The sequence below is a fragment of the Perissodus microlepis genome, chromosome 14, assembly GCF_051167445.1.
Source record: "Perissodus microlepis isolate ML-2025 ecotype Zambia chromosome 14, ASM5116744v1, whole genome shotgun sequence".
NCBI classification, from domain to species: domain Eukaryota; kingdom Metazoa; phylum Chordata; class Actinopteri; order Cichliformes; family Cichlidae; genus Perissodus; species Perissodus microlepis.
The window spans coordinates 38564797-38584227 of NC_140474.1; the positions used below are offsets into that span (position 1 = coordinate 38564797).

The 19431-nt window shown below is 44.5% G+C and overlaps 2 protein-coding genes across 2 annotated transcripts in view; both read right to left on the bottom strand.

Annotated features, from left to right (window-relative positions):
* Window positions 1-6979, bottom strand: part of phldb1b (pleckstrin homology-like domain, family B, member 1b) — a 136820-nt gene extending 129841 nt beyond the window's left edge. The window contains exon 1 of the mRNA XM_084949855.1: window positions 6960-6979. The gene's annotated coding sequence lies outside the window, so the exon portion shown is untranslated. The remainder of the gene's footprint in view (window positions 1-6959) is intronic.
* Window positions 6980-9557: 2578 nt separating this feature from the next.
* arcn1b (archain 1b) lies at window positions 9558-18949 on the bottom strand. Its single transcript, XM_084951093.1, has 10 exons — window positions 18763-18949; window positions 16845-17108; window positions 15091-15270; window positions 14501-14706; window positions 14246-14407; window positions 13399-13564; window positions 12531-12678; window positions 11979-12087; window positions 11684-11888; window positions 9558-11057 (listed from the first exon to the last, which is right to left on the bottom strand). Exons 1-10 carry the CDS (start codon window positions 18763-18765, stop codon window positions 10968-10970), a joined length of 1533 nt encoding a protein of 510 aa, XP_084807219.1. The 5' UTR covers window positions 18766-18949; the 3' UTR covers window positions 9558-10967.
* Window positions 18950-19431: the final 482 nt, after the last annotated feature.

Here is a 19431-nt window from a genome sequence, read left to right on the forward strand (position 1 = left end):
CCAGCAGATCGTGTGGAGCAGGAAGACTCAAACGTGGAGGCGAAGGTGAGCCGTTTATCCTGGCTGATTGGGAAACAGAACAAAAATAAGAACACCAAACTGAACGAGGAACTAATCATGAAAACCTACACTGGGACAACACTAGGAACCAGGAGACACACACTGAGGGGCGATCAGGGAAGTGGAAACACGGCAGGAACAAATCAGACGTAATGAGAACACAACGGACATGACACAACGACTATCAAAGTACGACAGCAAGTAGCACAAATACCAAGACTGAGACAAGGACACACGAGCTTGTCAATAAGGTAAAGATCAGTAAACATGGGAGAAGATAACGGACGAAACTAAGTCTAACTAACTCTAACTAACTGGCTGAAAGGACGCCAAAGACAGAACTCAGAGACAAAGACGATGACAACCAGACTGACATCCACACGACTCACTGAGAACAAAACACAAGGAAACACTAAAGGGAACTAAACCAGAACCACAACAATCACAAAAATCAGAAAGCTCATAAACGTAAGAAAACTGAACTAGGAAGTATACATACATATATAAGTCACTCTAGGAATACAACAACAATGATTACACATTGTCTTCATGTGCTCCACAGAGGGCCAAAGGTGCAGAAATTAAATTAACTAATTACATTAAATCCTAGTTAAAATATTTATTTTAAAAACATTTTTAGTCATTTCACTGATTGATTGTTTCGTGCTTCTTGTGCTGCAGTTCATCATGAAATAATTTGAACTGAACTATGACTCATCAACAAACCCTGAGTGGATGGTTGTTACACTGCTGAAGTATTACTTTAAAAATGTAACTATGCATTTACTGAGTTAATAAGCTGGTAAGGAGCTCTTCACATTTTGAACGAGCTGTTGCAAACTAAACACCGCTCCACAGCACTGTTCACAACACTAGCTAGCTTTTAGCTAACGCTGCCAGCGTTGAATAAGCTTGGTACAGTAGCCTACACCGCCCATCATGTGCAAGCTAATTGCTAAAGGCTGTTTCTTTCTGGTAACTCAACATTACTGTAACAGTTTCCCCAAAGTAACTGGATTACTTTGACAGCTAATTTTGTTATGTAACCAGTAAATTGTAAATAAATATCCAGCAATGCTAGAACTGCAGTTTTGGATGGTCTATAAATACTGCATATTAACCACATAGCAAACTGTATGGGCTGCCAGATAATTGTCCCTTACTGACAGAAGCTTGTGCTTCTTTTGCCCCCACAAATGTTAATGGTAAAAAGCTGCATGTGCTCACTAAATGTAGTGGAGTGATCGTATATATGAGCTTAAAATAAAAGCTTGAGGACCTGAGAAAATGTCCACCCCAGTGAATATGCGCCCAGTGTGGCACTGAGTCACATCCACTCCACACATGGACTCCAGGTACCCTGTGTGGATGAGCCTGTAGGTAACTACGAATGAGTGCGGGGGTCAGAGGTCAATTTCTCCTTTCTGTAGACACACACGTCCTCACACTTGGCATAAATGTCTGAGACAGTAAAAGCTCTCTCTCCTTTCATCTTTAATGAAAAACATGTTTGCTCCCCCTCCCACTGCACCAGCACCCACGCACACCCATTCACATCCTTTATAGAAACATACAGCACAGCGCTGCGGGGCTGAGCTGAGGGAATCGCTCATTATGAACATCAAAGGCCTCGATGGGCGCTGACTCGATCCTTTGAGACAAAGAGAGCGTCTGACTCGCTGAGCAAAAAGCTCGGACGTCTCCTCTTACACCATCGACCGGGGTCTAAATTCAAATAGCAGGGCCGGCAGAGGAGGAGGAATGTAAAGATGTGATGGAAATGGGTCATCGCTTTTTTGCCAGGATGTGCTCGCAGCTGACGAGCAGCGAATCAGACTCGTGTTGCCCCTGAAGCCCGGGGCCACAATGTGCCGCTGCTGGAACGTTTGAACAACACTATCGCTGAGTGACAATAACGTCCACGTCGGTTCTCATGTCATGCTCTGTCTGTCAGAGCCGACATGTTGTTCCCGTGTGACGATAGCGAGCACTGGTTCCTTTGAAACAAATGTGTGATTGCTGAGAATCTGGCTTCAGGCGTTTTTCCTTTCTGTTGTTCCGAGGCAGAGGGGAACGGCAGAGCATCAGCGCCATCTAGTGCCTCTCATGGACCCTGAAACTCTGACAGCAGAGGCGCATACAAACTGTGGAGTTATAAAGGAAATAAATGGGATTTTGATTTTCACATTGCACCAGTGGGTCTGCTCGTTTCTACTCTGACGTGTGTCTCATAAATGTTTTACACCACTTCACATTTTTACAGTGAATTTTCCTTTCTATCCTTAATATTTGCCCTGTTTTCAGATACTAATGCAAGAGTACGGGCATGTCTCTGAGTGTATTATGTGAACAGCTTCAGATAAATTAGTTACCGTTACTTGGGGATGGCTGTACCTCAGCGAGGTAGCGCAGGTCATCGATTGGTGGTTCGATCCCTTCAGTATATGTTTCCAAGTATCTTTGGGTAAAATACTGAACCCACAGTTTGTCTCCGATGCATTCACTGAGTGTTAAAGAAAAAAGCACTCAGGTGTACGTGAGCAGCTCTGCATTGCAGTGATCTGCAGAACCCAACGCAATATGATCAATGCAAACACAAGTCACACATCAAAAGCAATCAAAGCATCATTATTACAAACACTACCTGTGGAGCTGCCATGCAAACATAATATGCATGCACATAATAAAGAAAGAAACCTCCAACAGAAGCCTGGTTCTGTTGGAGGTTTCTTTCTGTCAAAAGGAAGTTTTTCCTTCCCACTGTCTCCAAGTGTTTGCTCACAGGGCGCATGTTACTGTTGGGGTTTCTCTCTTTTATTGCAGGCTCTTTGTTTATTAAAATATTCTTTCAGTTTTCAAGACAGAAACTTGTTACTGTTAGAATGAAATGTATTAAGAAGTCAGTTAAATGTAACAACAAAACACTTTGATTCAAGCTGAAAGGTGACAAATTCCACGAGGAAGAGGTGGCAGGGTGGCGAGGAAACAAAGAGCAACACAGGGTTCACCGAGCTGTTTGAAGAGTCGCAGAGAGCACGTTTCACACGTGGACACGGAATTCATGCAATGTGTCACAGTCGGTGAAATACTTTACTCAGTGCAAACGGCTCTGTGTAAGTCAAAGACGAATGCTTCCTGGTGATACAAAGGTCATGGCAAAGCACGACTCGGAGGTTACACACAGATTTATGTGCTCACAGGTTACCATAGAGGTGGTGCTACAAAAACATGCACTATAGCCTTGATGCCAGGAACAGGGGCTGCAAAGCAACCAGCCATGATGGAATTAGTGAGTAACACGACCACAAAGACACCTGAAATAACACAATGATACAACCACAAATCCCCCTCAATACCCTCGAAGAAGTCAAACATGAATCACAAGGGAAGACACAAATATGAGACATAAAATAACAACTGTAGAAGAACAGCACCATGAAGCTACAATCCAATGAAACACAGCAACACAGCCTGCATCATCATAATTATATTTGTCCAGGATCAACCCGATCAGTCTGGGGGGGGGGGAGTATTTATTCTGGAAGAGTTTTATTTATTCAATATATATTTTAAATAAATAAAACACATCATCAAGTCAGATTTACTGTTAGCCAGTCCTGGAGCCAGTTTCTTATTTCATTAGCCAAATTCTTGGATTCTTGGCTAATGCTAGCTGACTGCTCAGGCACCTCATGGGTCCGTTGCAGTGGAACAACAGATTGTGCTTGTGGATGAAGCTCTGCGTAGCTTTGATGCTGACCGGTTGAAACCACAAAGAAAGGAAGAAGTGTGGGAAAAGCACACATGTTAGCCACGGTGGTTCTCCACACTTTTAACCCACACAGAACAGAAACAAAATTATTTCACAAATACCAAAAGATGGAAATAAATGATTAGCTCCTCTGATGGCAATCCCTGCCCGTTCTACTTTGGCAAATCTCGCAAGCTTCTCTAGATTTCCTGACATGGACATGCTCTTCTGTTCACCCCACAGATCTTCAATAGGAGCGCTTTGTGGAGCCCACACAGTAATGTTCACTTTGGACCTCTAGAGGAAGTTCTTCACCAGCAGTGCCACATGTTTGGGGCCAAAGCAATGACTCAGACCCAGTTTTGCTGCCTTCACATATTTTGATTCCTTTCATCTTGATGAGATTCCCAGTTTGTCAGTCTATTCCTGTTTAGGGTTTTTGTGATTTTCTTCTTTGAGACTACAATTCCCAACTTGGCGAAGTCATTCACTACTGTCTTCTGGGGTCTTTAAACCCATCTCTCAGTAGTTTGTTCAGTACTTTCAGCTCTCTTTGAATTTCTTGATGATCCTTCTCGCTCCAGTTTTTGGAACTTGGAAAACTTGTCATAACGTCATATATCCATTTCCTGATTTTCCTTTGTGAAAATCAGCAATCAGTGTGTGTGTCAGGGGGCTGATAATATTTACCCACATAAGTTTCTTTTTCTGAAATAATTCTGATATTACGTGCCAATAGAACAGAAATATCCTTCATTGTCCCTCATTGGGGAAATTCATGTGTTCCAGCAGCAAAGACGGGCAGATGGAGCATGCAGAGTCACACAAAAGTACAGAATATAACACAGAAAACAAGAAATAAGAGACCGTACACCTGTGTGCAACTAAGAATCACTAACTAACCCCACCAAGTCCACACAGACCACCCAGGGGGTGGCTTCAAACCCAGGACCTGCTTGGGTGAAGTGAAGTAAGTGGAAATGTGGAAAGACACACCAGGCCGGTGTGTTTTCATTCGGTTCAGAGATTATTCTGATGTAAGCTACTGCAGGTTACCTAACAATGCTAACGTCACATCCACCTGCACCTCTGTGGACCAGAGGAGAGGAAAAGCCTCTTTGACTCCACCTGTTGGTTAGTGGAGTCCCAGCCTCACGCTGGATATTTTCTCCGTTGTCTAGCTCTGTTTTTGAAGCCCGATGAGATAAAGTGTGGATGTGAGGGAGAACACTCACGGCCACTGCGTGTTCATGTGTTAGCAACAAAATGAAGATGTTCATGTTGCATCGGCGGACTGTTTACTGAGGTCATACATGAAGGAGAAGAAGGGGTTTCATCCTGATCTTTGATTCAGTCCAGTTGTTGAAAGATGAGTCGTTCTGTTAGAAAAAACTTTCATTTGGACTTTTTTTCATTAGGTTTATTGTCTGTTTAGTTTTTATTCGTTTCAGTCATGTAATTGTTACTGTATGGACAGCATATGTCAGAGGTAGTAGGACTTAGGACACTCAGCACAGGTATTACAATAAAAACAAAGATTCTTATGCCACACTTTTAGGACTTCAGCATCCAGAGTACCAGTGCCTCTAATGAATGCAGTGTGAGCAATTCAGGGTTTAGTATCGTACCCAAGGATACTTGGACATGCAGACCAGAGCAGCAGGGATCAAACCACCAGCCTGATTAGCAATGAGCTGCTCTGCCTCCTCCAGGCGCTCTGAGGGTCTGAGACCAGACGGGACCTGGTGTGCTCACGGTGGTACAAGCCTTGAATTTAAAAGCCGTGGACTCTTGTCGACGTCCAGAGTTTTAATAATCATGTACTGATGAATAGAGTTTTTACCAGACTAAGGATATTTCCTCCATATTTATTTGAGTTGGTTTTCCAGGTTCACAGAATCGTGAACTATGATATCCCAGCTCTGCTCGAGGCTTTGGTGACAACGACAACAATAGTTTTCGCACAACTGTCGCACTACTTTGTATTTGCTCATTTCCTCATCAAATCGTAACCACCAGGGGAGACGACCCACCAGCCAAAGAAGAGAGAAAGTGGTAGCACTGTGAAAGGCCTGCCTGCCAGCAGCTCTCAGCCCGACGGTGTCATGGTGTCGGGGAAGTTGCCTAATTCTAATGCAGTGCCAAGTAAGCCAAGGAGGAGGCCAAACATCGCGTCTGAGAGAAACTTGGCCAGTTTGAAAGAGCTGATTGTATTTGTTGGATTGTTATGCACAGCGGTGACGGCCTTTGAAAAAACAGATGAATAAAAACGTGCAGGTGACGTGCTGGATCCACAGGCTGCACACTGGTGGATTCACCTGGTAGGTCAATGCAAAGAAAATGAACAAGGTTTCAGACTCTGCGGAGGCTGTTTGATTACAGGTGTGCCTTCAATGAGTCTTGAGAAGCACCTGGGAAAGCAGAGACGCTCAGCGCTCATGGCAAACACTGATGTGATTTGTTTACACCTTCGTATTAAAAGCGGGTGACAGCCAGCGGCTGCAGCTCCTCCTGTTCCCGTCCCTGTGCTGTAATTATCACCTCCATGTCACCACCACACAGACGGAGCAGCAGGTCGTCCCTTTGAACTGCAGCCTGCGCTGCTGCTGCTAATGAAGAGCCACCAGAGGCCCTGCACAGGTCGGCTCAGTCGCAGGCTCTCTTGAAAGGGACACAAAGCCTGCGGATGAGGAGTTCCTCTCTGTGGTTCAGGGGGATGTGGAGACAGGGCGATGGACTGAGCTTCATAAATACCATTATGATCTTTGATGTCAGGCTCTGCTGTCTTTCTTACTCAGGAGTTTTCTGTGAACGCCGCTCTTTCTCTGTGCGGCTCTTTGCTGTAATATTTGCAACCCCTAACCCTGTGCAACATGGTGGCTGTTAAGATGGCCAAATAAACTTGGAAAGTTAAACTCGTGGTTTCCTGTGAGGCAGAGGAAAGAGCTCCCAGCAGTGAAATGTTTAAACCTGACGCAGGAACAGATTAAGTTGGAAGAATGTGATATTTCAAGACTGGGAACAGGTTGTGTCCATAACAAATATCTAGATATGTCAACAGTCATGTATCAATTATTCAAGAAGAAAGTATTTGCACAAAACCTCAATGAGCTTTAACCGAAACATACAAACTGCAGGATTCTCCTACCTTGAATCGTACTTTCTTGAACATCGTTACTTTAGTCCAAGTAAAATTAAACGAAACTAAGGGTTACAGAATTCCAGCCTCCATTCAGGAAAATCCACCGAAACTCCAGCCAGAAGATCCAAAAAGAATCCCAGCGTGCTCTGCGGTGAGGCGTCCGGCTGTGTTTAACATGCCACAGACAACAGTGCTGCTCTCCCCTCCCTCCCCTGAAACCTTCTGCAGAGCTTATCAGCTCATTCACTCGGAAAACAGACACACCCTCCTCCTCTTTCTTTTTTTAATGACTGGAGGGCCACTATTAACACCCCCGCCCCCCAACAACGCCCCACAGGCTAAATAAGGCGGGTGGTAAGCTCTCTCAAACACCGCCCCACTCTCCTCACTCCCCAACATTTACCCATCTGCTGCCCACAGCATCTCCACTCAACATCAGACTTCATCTTCACAGCTGTTCATCTTCGTCTGTGAACACAGCGCAGTCAGACGTAGAACGAGCTCCTGAAACTTAGCGGGCACGTTTCTATCTGTAAAAGTTTTTAAGGACAAACATATGATCCAAACACAGCATCGGTGTGTCTGCGGAGCTGGACTCAGAGTTCTGCGATGGACAGAGTTTAGTGTGGAGTCTGGTGGCAGTACCGGCTCTCAGCTTTGCTTTGCATGAACATCCTGTAATGTGGCAGTTTTACTTTGCTTCACCATTCCTTGGACCACTGAGGGAAACTGTATCGATGTTTCCAGAGCTTTTAATACATCTCAGTGGAGGAAACATGCTGGCCATCCATGATACGCTCAGCCTGTAAATCTGTATTCTACACACAAACTGACTTGTGTTGGCTTACATGTACATTTACAAACAAAGGCCTGATCAGGAGAAAAATGAAGTAGAAAAGAATCAGGTTTGTTTTAAAGAAACCACTTCTCGTGTTAATATAACAGAATCTTACACAGAACTTCGTAGACTCGGCCCAGTTCTGCAGATGATATGTGCTCACTTACAAGACGACCAAATACAACTGCTGCATTCGACTTTTAAACCATTGTTGAAGCACAAAAACATTTGCAGGCTGTGTGATGCGTCACTCTACAGGCCATGCTCTGGATCTTTACCATCAATCATTAGTTTTAATAATTATATTGGCCACGGCGCCACGGCTGCAACACCACTGTGAAGTTTGCTGATGACACAGTGGTGTTGGGCGCCATCTCCAACAACAATGAGACGGCCTACATGGAGGAAGTCAAGAATCTGGCATCGTGGTGCCAGGATAACCGCCTCCAACTGAACGTTGGCAAGACCAAGGAGCTGGTGGTGGACTTCAGAAGGAGTCAGCACAGAGACCACAAGCCCATTATCATCAGTGGAGCTCCAGTGGAGAGGGTGCACAGATGTCCACATCTCCTCAGATCTGACATGGTCTGCCTACATTCAGGTCCAGTCCAAGAAGGCTAGGCAGCGCCTGTATCATCTCCGACAACTGAAGAAGTTCAGGTTCTCTCCAGTGATCCTCAGGACTTTCTATGCAGGTGCTGTGGAGAGCATCCTCACACAGAACATCACATCCTGGTATGGAAGCAGCTGTGTCAAGGACAAAAACGCTCTTCAGAGAGTGACCCGTACAGCAGAACGCTGCTGCAGGGCTGCTCCCCCTCCCTACAGGACATCTACACGAGGAGATGCTGGACCAGAGCAGCTCAGATACTGAAGGACCCGTCCCATCCCAGCAGTGAACTGTTGCAGCTTCTGCAATCAGGCAGGTTCCACACCATCTGGGCAAAAACAGAGGCTGAAGAGGAGCTTCTATTCTCAGGCCATCCAGGTCCTAAACCAGAACCCCCCCTGCATAAGTGACTGAGACAGGACTCGTTCTTAACACACCCCAGCCTGACGCTTCTCACCTTCACCACAGCACTCGACTCTTTAACACCCACTCGCACAGTTTCAGATTTTCAACGTCAAATTTCCAGATTGTTTTATTTTATTCAATGTATATAATGTTGTCTCTCCTTTGCACAGTCGAGGAGCGTGAGGACACATGACCTGCTGAAGTTCACACTGAGCATCAGAATGAGGAGATTGAGCACAGCTGTTGGAGCCAGGCAGCCTGGTCTCAAACTACTCATCTACTGGGATGTTCCCACACAACCAGCTCTACAACAGAAAAGATCCAGTGAGCAGCAGCGCGCCGGGTGAAAATGTGTTGTTGATGCCAGACTGCCTCCAGCTGATAGGAACAGCAATAACCACTCAATAAAAAAGCCATGCAGAAGCTGCTTTGTCCCGGCTGCTGTGACCCCCACTCATGATCCTGATGAGTGAAGTCCTGTGTGATCAGACGGGCTGGGCGCTTAAAGGCAAACATTGGTCATCAGGGAAAAAAAGCCTCAAATGTCAGCAGAGACTGAGTGGGTGTGGTTAATCTGATCGTTGATAAAAACAGGCGTGCTGGCTATTTCTGTTTCACACAGTAACCAACGCAGTGAGCACTACAACACAAACGGGACACAAAGACAATTTCTTCATGTAACGCAAAAACACAACAATTACACAATGACCCAATTATGACAGGCCCACTGAAACAAAAACCCAAGTCAGACTTACATTTTCCATAATACATTTTATTCCATTAAAGATTCTTTTTTTCTAATTGTACACTGGAATGTCAAGATTCCCCTTCAGTAATGTAGTTAAAAACGCTCCGTGTCGTCAACTTCCACCTCACGTCTACGAAACCACTGCGACAATTTGGTGAGTACAAATTTGGGGAAAAAAGGAAAAAACCCATGAAAGACAAACTCATTACGGTGAATAATAAAGTAAAGGATGACTGTGAGAACAGAAGAGCTGAGCTGGGATGTGAGCGCAGTGAGTGGAGCATCAGGCTGGCAGCCTCTGATCTGTGTGTGTGCCAACTTGCACCCACTCCCATCGGAGATGTGAGCGCTCCTGTGGGATGGTAGATTAGGGGCTGGGATGTTGTTTCTGGGCTTTTCTTCAAAGTCCTGTTTTTGGATATCTGATAGCTGAGAGCTGGACTTAAATGGACCAGAGGTTAACACACAGTCTGTTCTTGACAAAATAAGGAGTGGCTGTAATGGTGTTACCATAAAAAAACAAAACAAAAAACCCATTTTCTCCAGATGCAACAGTCAAATGTATTTACTGTTTGGTAACAGCGCAGCCGAGAGTCCCTCACAAAAGCCTGCTCTTTACTGTCAACCTCCAGATTAGTGGCAAACAATCAAAAACATACAGCAAACAGTAAAAAAATGTATCCACGTTAAACATAAAAGGAGAACTTTGCTGATGATCACCTCACACAGTACAGGCGACATACTGAGTACAGCCATGTTTTCCTTTTTAAGCACGTGTACAGAAATCTGGGGAGAAACAAAATTCAAAGCACGAGAGAGAAACAAAAGAAGATGAATGAAGAACGATACCAAGAGATCAGATCACAACAGTTTAGTGATTAAACAAAGTCAGGCTTATAACGACTGAGACAGCTACTATTCTGCAGTTTAGAAAACGTGAAAAGAAAGAGCGAGAATCCCGGCGAGCGAGCGTTGTGGAGGATGCATGAACACCAGGGTGGGCAGTTAAACTACCAGCGCTCAGTGTAGTGGCCCGGTCTACCGCCAGGGTTTACCTGACCGCTAGGCTCTCCTGCACCCCTGCAGTCATCCTCTACTTTGTCCCATTTACAGTTCTGCTTGGCGGACACAAGTTTGCTCTGTGTGTGTGTGTGTGTGTGTGTGTGTTTGCCGGTTCAATTAACTCTATATATAGATGATCCTCTCATACAAACATATAAATACACCACCGCTGCTACGCTCCACCACAGGAAGAGGCCTCGCCCCAGGGCTGACTGAGTCCTGTCGATGTTCACAGTCTCATATAGTATGCAGGGTGGGCAGGCGAGAGATCTTCAATCTTTCTGTGAAGCATAGATTTAGACTTTTTTTTGTTGGTGATTTTGTTTTTTCAATTTTTTTCTTTGAACGGGTTTACAGGATTTCATATTTGTCGACGACAAAGGAGGTTTCTGAAGAGAATCTAATGGAGCTGTCGCCGTCTACGTGAGTCACTTTGGTAACCTGTGGACAGAGAAACATGAGTCTGTCAGCAGCAGCTACTCCGTCTATCACAGGGACAAACACACAGCACTGTCATCTGGATTTTAAGCTCACGCCACACTCTGTGGCCTCTTAAACATCCATTCAGCTTTTTGATCCACTGAAAACTTGTCTTGTTTTGTTTCTTTAGTTACAAACAAACAAAAACCACAGAGTGACTTTTTGGGGCAGGCTAATGTTAGCCAACAGCTAAAGTTAGCCTGCCTGATTATGTAATAAAACAGTCTTAAGTGGACAACATGTGTTTTGTCCCAAATCCCAGGGCCACTCAGTCCCAGTTATTAATAATCTCTTCCCATCTTCCTCCCCTCACCCCCAACCACTCGCGGCAGATGGCCGCTGCTCCCTGAGCCTGGGCCTGCTGGAGGTTTCTTCCTGTTTGAAGGGAAAACTCCCTTCAAACAGCACCCTGAGGTGACTTCTATATAAATAAAACTGAATTATGAAGTTACTGACGTTTGTCACGTATTAAACTAAAGGCCGATTCACTTTAGAGAACCGAAGACCTTCTGTGGAAAATGTGCTCTTCAGTTAAACAGAGCTTCTGTCCCTCACACTGAAGTCAGACTCCATCATAAGCAACCCACCTGGATGTCGCAGTAGTTGCGCTTAGACACAAAGGACACGCTGACAGGAAAGAAGTCATTGGGCTGCCCAGCGATGCTGAATTCCAGGCTGCCCGTCTTGTTGTTGGCATCAATGACAGGTAGGCACCACTCGAGGATGTTTCGCCTGCTGTCGTGTTTGTACTCTCCATCCAGATCACCGATCACCGGAGCTCCCACTCCAGACCTGAGGAGCACCGGGAATGTCGGTCATACACAGGACTGACAGGGATGTAACAGATTTCTTCTTATACACATTTTGTGAATAAGTACGTACGGTACAGGGATGCTGATGACCACGTCATTGAGCTCAAGGTTCTCCTCCTGCAGCTCATATTCAATGTTGACATCACAGCCAGTCCCACTCTCTGACGGCCAGCAGTTTACTGTGAGGAGGAAGAGCCGGTCAGGTTACAGTGAGGAGGAAGAGCCGGTCAGGTTACAGTGAGGAGGAAGAGCCGGTCAGGTTACAGTGCAATATTTACTGCAGTATTACAGCCATGCCAGTAATGATAATAAGTGCCAGTGGCAATCTTCAACATTTCCCACACAGCCATCTAACATCAAGGCTCCCATTATCTAATGAAATCATTACGCAGCTACTCAGCTAACTAAATATTCACATTTAGGCAGAAATCACAGCGTGCTAGTTTAACTTCTTCACTGAGGATATGCGACGCTTGTATTTGTCATACATACTCAGACTGGGCACACATGTAAGGCTAAACACTGTCTACAGATGCCATCCTGTGCTGTGGGAAACAAACATTACTACCACTGTCAGTGTGCTTTCTTAAAGAGGACAGGAGCTGCAGACATCAGGACGTACTGGTTAGAGGTATGAGGGACTCGTCTGTGGTTTGTAGTCTCCACTTCAGCACACCCACATCATTGTTAAGAGGGAAGGACTTCTCCGGGTTCTTCAGGCCAATCACAGACTCAGCCGTGAACAACTTCTTGTCCACATTAGGATGTGTCTAAGAAACAGAGGGCGAGACGCGTTTCAATAAAGATCTTTTACTGTCAAACATCACAGCAAAACAGCCTGGGTCACTTTAAACAGAACAGACTCACTCAGAGGCTTACGCTCTTATTACTATTTCATTATTCCTTAACAAAGCGAAGAGGTTAAGTCTTTGGAATTGATTTGAAGAGGGACATTTGCATTTGCAAGCTGCTGTAAACCAAAAACATGCAGTCATCCAAACCTGAAAGGAATTTCTGTGTTTACCTGTCGACCAGGAAAAACACTGCTGTGTCTGCCTTCATCTCATTTTTACCATTACACTGCTCACTTCTGTGTTTTCTGAATGTGGGGTTATATCGCCACCTGCTGCTCTGGCATGCTCGTGACAGCGTTTAACATAGTTTGTGTGCTTTCACAGAAATATTTCTTAAAACATAATAATTATCTTTGTTTGTTGGATTGCGTTTGAGCCCCTGTAAATAGAGGACCGTGTGTGATTATTCAACAGCTGAGCGTGTAAACTAAAAGCTGACAGTCTGGACTACGAGTATATAGATTCATCATATAACTGTAGCTTCAACGTTCAGCTACACAGCTGAAATCCAAACGCACTTCAAAATTACGATTATGGTTAAAAACAAATGTAATGTAAATAAAACTGAGTTATGTGTTTAACATAACATACACAGTGTAGCACTGTCTGCTGCACACGTGTGTGTGATAAACCAACCTGCAGTTGCAATCCTTTGCCATCATTGTTATTGATAATCAGGCGGATGCGTCCATATTTGTCGTCTGTGACTCGGAGCGTCACCATACCCAGCACCTCCATGTTCTGTAGGCCGCCATCACGGCCACAGGTCAATGTGATCTTCTCCTCCACACGCAGATGCACACTGCAGGTCAAATCACCCACACACACTTTTAAGAAAGCAGCACTGAGATGACACTGTGACTGAATCTTAGCATGAAGTTGAAGTTACACCAGTGAGACACACGCACGCACACATGCGCTGAGAAACACAAACAGGAGATTTGTAACCATCCGTTTTCTTCACCTGTCTGTAAGCAGCCTGTTTGTGAGGCGTGCTGCACTGTTGGACACTTTGTTACAAATTAAAAAGCCTCACTTATGAAAATGTTACACTGTTACAATGTTAGAATTAAGTTATAATACAATTATAACAATTATAACTTTAGGATCCAGTGAGAGACATCTATGAGCCTGTTAACCGCACCCAGCACGCACCTGCACCCAGCACGCACCTGTCACACTGTGGGTGTTTGTTTTGTGTCACTAACTGGGTGGTGCATTAAAGCAGGGGATTCATTAATGTACACGCAACCAGTTTACAACTAGGTTAGGGCGCACTGATGCCAAGCTCGACCTGTAATGACATCATCCTTTATCCTTCTGTTATTTGACTTTAACAGGGAAACTTATATATTTAAGGTAAAAGTATTGGATTGCCACAAATGAGAAGAATAAGTAAATAAATGTGTCGTGATCACAGTTCAGATGTTGTTACTGCAACCAGTAACAGAAGAATACACAGCACTGAATGATGAGGGCATACCTCTCCATGTTGACTGGTGGTGGCAGAACTTTCGAAACATCGGATCCCCTCTTTCCTGTGGTGGGCATGATGGTTTCACCCTCAGACTTGAGCTTGTCAACAAAATTGTCCACCTCTTTCCCTTTAGCCCCCAGTTTCAGAGCCTTACTGGGTCCACTTGGTCTGAACAGAAACAAACACGATGTCCCATCAGCCTAATCAGTCCACTGTTTGTGCAACCACAACAAAATCTTCCCATACAAACTTGAGTTGTACCTGACTGGAGCCGCTGTGATCTTGGGCTTCTCTGGCTCGATGATGGTGTCTGTGATGATGGTCCCTGAGGACACACTGGTCATGCCAGCGCTGCCAAACCCGCCAAAAGCTGGCACCTTCTTCCCGGAGCGCTCAGCGTCCCTCCTGGCCTGCTGCAGTTCCTTGGCCTTCCTCCTCATCTCTGCCTTGGCCTCGCGCTCCTGAGTCTGTAGGATTACAAAAGAAAGTGAGCATGGATCAGAACAGCACGCTCAGCGCTAATACAGTCACAGCACGACAGCTGGAAGTTACTCTGAAGGAGGGAAAATATAAGACTGTGTTAAATTTTAAATACTGACAGCGCAGCTGTGTTGTCAACCATGCCGGTTCATCACACTTTGCTTAACCTGTACAGTGTGTACGTCTCATATTCTCCTTCATCTCCCTCCTTCTATTAAGCCTTGAAAATCATCACTAAACTCCAATTGTTGCATTTTGTTTCTTTTAAAAGACAAATAATAATTGTGTAATATAACTTTCCATGTGCTTCTTTCTAATTTGCCTGAATAATTCAACAGGAATCCAACGAGGTAGGCAGAGCCACATCTCACCTCCCTGACGGCGCGGAACACCTTCTCCTCGTGGGAGTCCATCTCTGTGAAGGTGCGGATCTGAGCCAAGTTGACGTTCTCTCTATAGCCCAGTGCAACGATCTCATCGAAGGCGAAGATCAGGTCAAAACAGTGCTCCGATATTTCACTCTCCTCCAGCACACGACAGTACTCTGGGATCTGGAACAGAAGGGAGGAGCGATTCATTTAAACTAATGGATAAGGATACAATAAGGACACATTAAGCACCACTGTAGCCTAGTTCTTGCTGACAGACTTTACTAACACCATTTATTTACCCATTATTCCCAGAACCTAATCTTCATTTGCACACCAGCTTCCATACAGATTAACTGGTATGAGGCACACGTGTATCATCTGCCCCACTTCTATCACCATCAACAACATGTGACTGAATACAAGCATCAATTGGATTCACAGCTGTTCCACACAATGAAAAACTGACATCTGTATGTAGACTTCCTTCTTACCGTGTCCTCACAGTTCGCAGCAGAGGATGCAAAAATGATATATGCCAACAGTGACATGTTTACCACATGGATACTGGCTGGCCTATCAAACAGACAGCAACAGGGACCCAGGTGTTACAGCTGTTTCTCCTTATTGGAGACAGGGGCCTTTGTGCTGAACAGTAACTGTAGGTAAACAAGGCCCACAGTGGCCTTTTAAACACAGTGATGAATAAGAAAATGTGGCGTAATGCTGTGTGTCCACAGGCAGTGCTTCCTGCACTGGAAGGAAACGTGGACTCACACTCAGAGCGCTTTTTCCTAACACGTGTTGTTGCTAGGCTACAAAGACATCTTCAGTGTTTTGTCCTCTGCTGTTATTTAGTGTCTAGAGCTTCAGAGGAGCTTTGAGTCTCATTATGCAGTAACACTGATTAGAGCAGCTGCTTGCTGAGGGCAGTTTTAACGTAAGGACTTCAATAATTACTTTTTATTATTTTTTTTCCTGGTTTGTACATGCAGTGTTTTTAAAACTGTATTTTAAATGTTTATATTTTTTGCTGTTAAAGCCTGACTCTTAACATCTACTGTAATACAAACGTTTGGTCGTATTGCATTAACAGCCTAACACTGTTGACTTCATCACTTCAGTCAGCATGAAGTTCAGTGGCCGTGTTGCCTAAAGGCTGGTAGCAAAAGCATCGCTCCACCTCACATTTCAGCTTCTCGCACTTTAACATCATTTCAGTCATTAGATTTTTTTCTTTCTTCATTAATTCAAGACAAACGTGCCTCTCATGCCCAACTACAACAAACTGTGGGAAAGCAACAAAGAGAAGTCTGTAATCTTTCTTTGCTTTCTTTTCAGCGGCCACCAGGGGGCGTCTCCAGGTAAACACTTAGCTGGTGAGTTTATGGGCTCGGTGACTAATTTCAGGCCATAATGAATAAAATATTGAGCCCGTTATGTAAATATGAGTTATTTTGGGTGTGAGGATTACCCAAGGTATGCTCATCGGCTAATGTTTGTGATTTACATGCTGCTAGCTAGTCATCTTTTTACAGTGAGATCACCCTTTGTTCATCACAGCTGGTTTCAAAGAAGCTACATCCATCATGTACACTTACTGTAACGTTCAGAACATACAGGTTTATACAGTGACACGTCTCTACATTTATTCTTCTTTGTTACCAGACCGGTCACCTCGTCGGCATGTCAGACAACATATACTTAAATGCTCTTTGCAAACTGACTTCTATCCAAGCCTGCCTGTGTGTGCTTACCACACGGGAAAACAGTCTGAGTGTCTCCAGGTCCTCCAGGATGTTGCTGTTCTTGGTGGTGATGAGGACCATGTAGAGCTTCTCCAGTGGCTGGTACACATAGCGAACGCTGTCTGTTTCCACAAAGGTGTGCTGCTTGCCCGTGTTCATCAGTTTAGGAAACGCAGCTAGGAGACCCTCAATCCGTGTCCGGGTCATTTCCACAAACTGCCGCGATACGATGGCCTTGCCGGCCTTGGTGCACACCGCCGCTGCCAACAGCACCTGAGGGGTACAAAGGAATTTGACTACTTTAGTTTCCCACAGACTTGAACTATTACAACTAAAGATGCAGTAATCGGACCAACATCTATGCTCATAATAACAAAAGGGAGGTCAGCAAATGTCAACATTCAATTTTTTTTTCATGTAATATTTTCTTCTTTTATTCCAAAGAAACAAGAAAAAACTAAACAACAAAAAACCAGAACTGTTTACACTACTGCAGATCTTCATCACACTTACTGAGGATTCATTCATCAGCAGGAAATCTACCACATAGGTACACTGTGACTGCAAACTACTTGGAAACCCTACATCTTAACCTGATGTGCTCCTGCCTAAAAATGTAACACCACGTCACGTTGACACAGCCAGAAACAACTGTGATACCACCGATCCCTCCTGTGAATTTCTGCTACTTTTTGCTGTAGTCTTTGATTTGATTTATCAGTCATCATCATCATCTACATATAAGGAATAATAATCATAGTAAATAAGAACACACATGTCACCAAATTACAGGAGGAAGATTGACAAAACTATCAGAGTGAACATGAGGAAATGTACAAAGAAGTGGAAAAGCTTCACATTGAAGAGTGGAGACTCAGGAGCAAAAAGTCTTATTTGCTTTCGTCATAGGTGACACTGCATATAAAACCCAGGAAACGAGCACAATGTAATTAGCACATAATGCACCAGCACACAAATGCTGATAAGATTGGCCACTTGCATAGGTTACATCGTTGGCTCTTCAAATATCCACTGTAGAAGTCTAAGTCAGCCATTATCCAATGCTAGCCTGATGTGGCCTACACTCAGGTAGGACAATATCAGCTGATTCTGATATTTAGCCGATACAGTGAAGTCAGAAAAACCAAACAAGAGTACTTGTCATTTGATATATTGGTGCTCTCCTGATTACAAACGGCTGTAGTTGTTTGAGGACATTACTAAATGCACATGAACTAACCGCTGTTTGCCTTTCTCTTAGGTGAGCGCGTCTTACTGGTGCAGATGTTAGCACAATGGAAAATGATCTTATAAAAGAATCAGGGGTCGTTTAATATAATGAGTATAACAATGGTTGACATAAACGGACGCTTTACGTGGCTGTGCTAAATGAATGGAGGAACTGCATTGATTACACGTTGACAATAGAAATGGAAGACCCGATCGCACCGATGTGAACTCGATAAAGACGCGCAGCAACTTTGGTTATCGAAGTCATCGACACTAGCTAACTATAATAACACAGTTGTACGTATAGTTGGGGTATGTCGCAGAGCCGGGGTCGGTTTAACCTGGCTTATTACAATCTGACAGCAGGCAGTGGTTGCACGGATCCGGCTACTGACAGGAGACAACTAGCGCTAGCCCGCAAAGCTAGTTCACGTCAGCACGGACTGCACAGCTAAAGCGCTTCACTCAGGGGAAATTCAACTTTGACGACTCATTTACTCGATTTTAGCACCTGAACATGTCGCTATCACCGTGGCTCCGATAAAAAAAAGCACCGTTTAATAATTGTCTTCTTTCGTTCATGAGGGGGGAGAAGCTAGTTTGCTCATACCTAGCTTTAGCTACTAGCCAATGTTATGATAGCTGCTAGGCCTGATAAAAGGCAGGGAAATAATGGTCACTTTCGACTGTCACTCACCATTGTGGTCTCTCTCTACGGCACGACGGTCGTCAGTCTCTCGCGTTTCTTGCTTTGGTGATTCCTCGTCTCTCTGGAATAGCAAGGTGCGAATATACAGCTGACTTCTAGTTGTGTGATTGTTAGCTAGTTAGCGTCAATATGGCAGCAGCACAGAGCCACGTCTCCACCGGAAGTGCCGCGCTGGATCAGCCCACCGTGGAAACCAATGACGTGGGCCCCCAAATGTTGGCCTTGTTGCATAAAGAAGTTACTCAGATTACTTCCACCAGGCGTTTCTTCTTCTTCTTTAGACTTCTGACTACTGACCACAAATTACCTCCACGCGATTACTTTTAACGTTTATCAGCGTATCAATAACCTGGCAAACACATAAATATTATTCAGAGAGGTTGTCAGAGTAGTTCTGAGTGATAGCATTTCACGTCTGATGGGGCTGGTCTCCGGGATGAAAGTCTTCACCCACAGAGCACACAGGGGGTCGTATAAAAAAGAATGATATGCTACAGTCCTCAGTGCAGGCAGCGCTCTCCACCACCATCGTCAAAACACCAAATTCATCCCATCTGTGTATCCGTGATGTGAACACGTCACAGTCTAATGCAACATATGATACAATTAGTCTTTTCTCTTTGTTGTCCTCCTTACGTTCTTTGTGTTACATTTTAA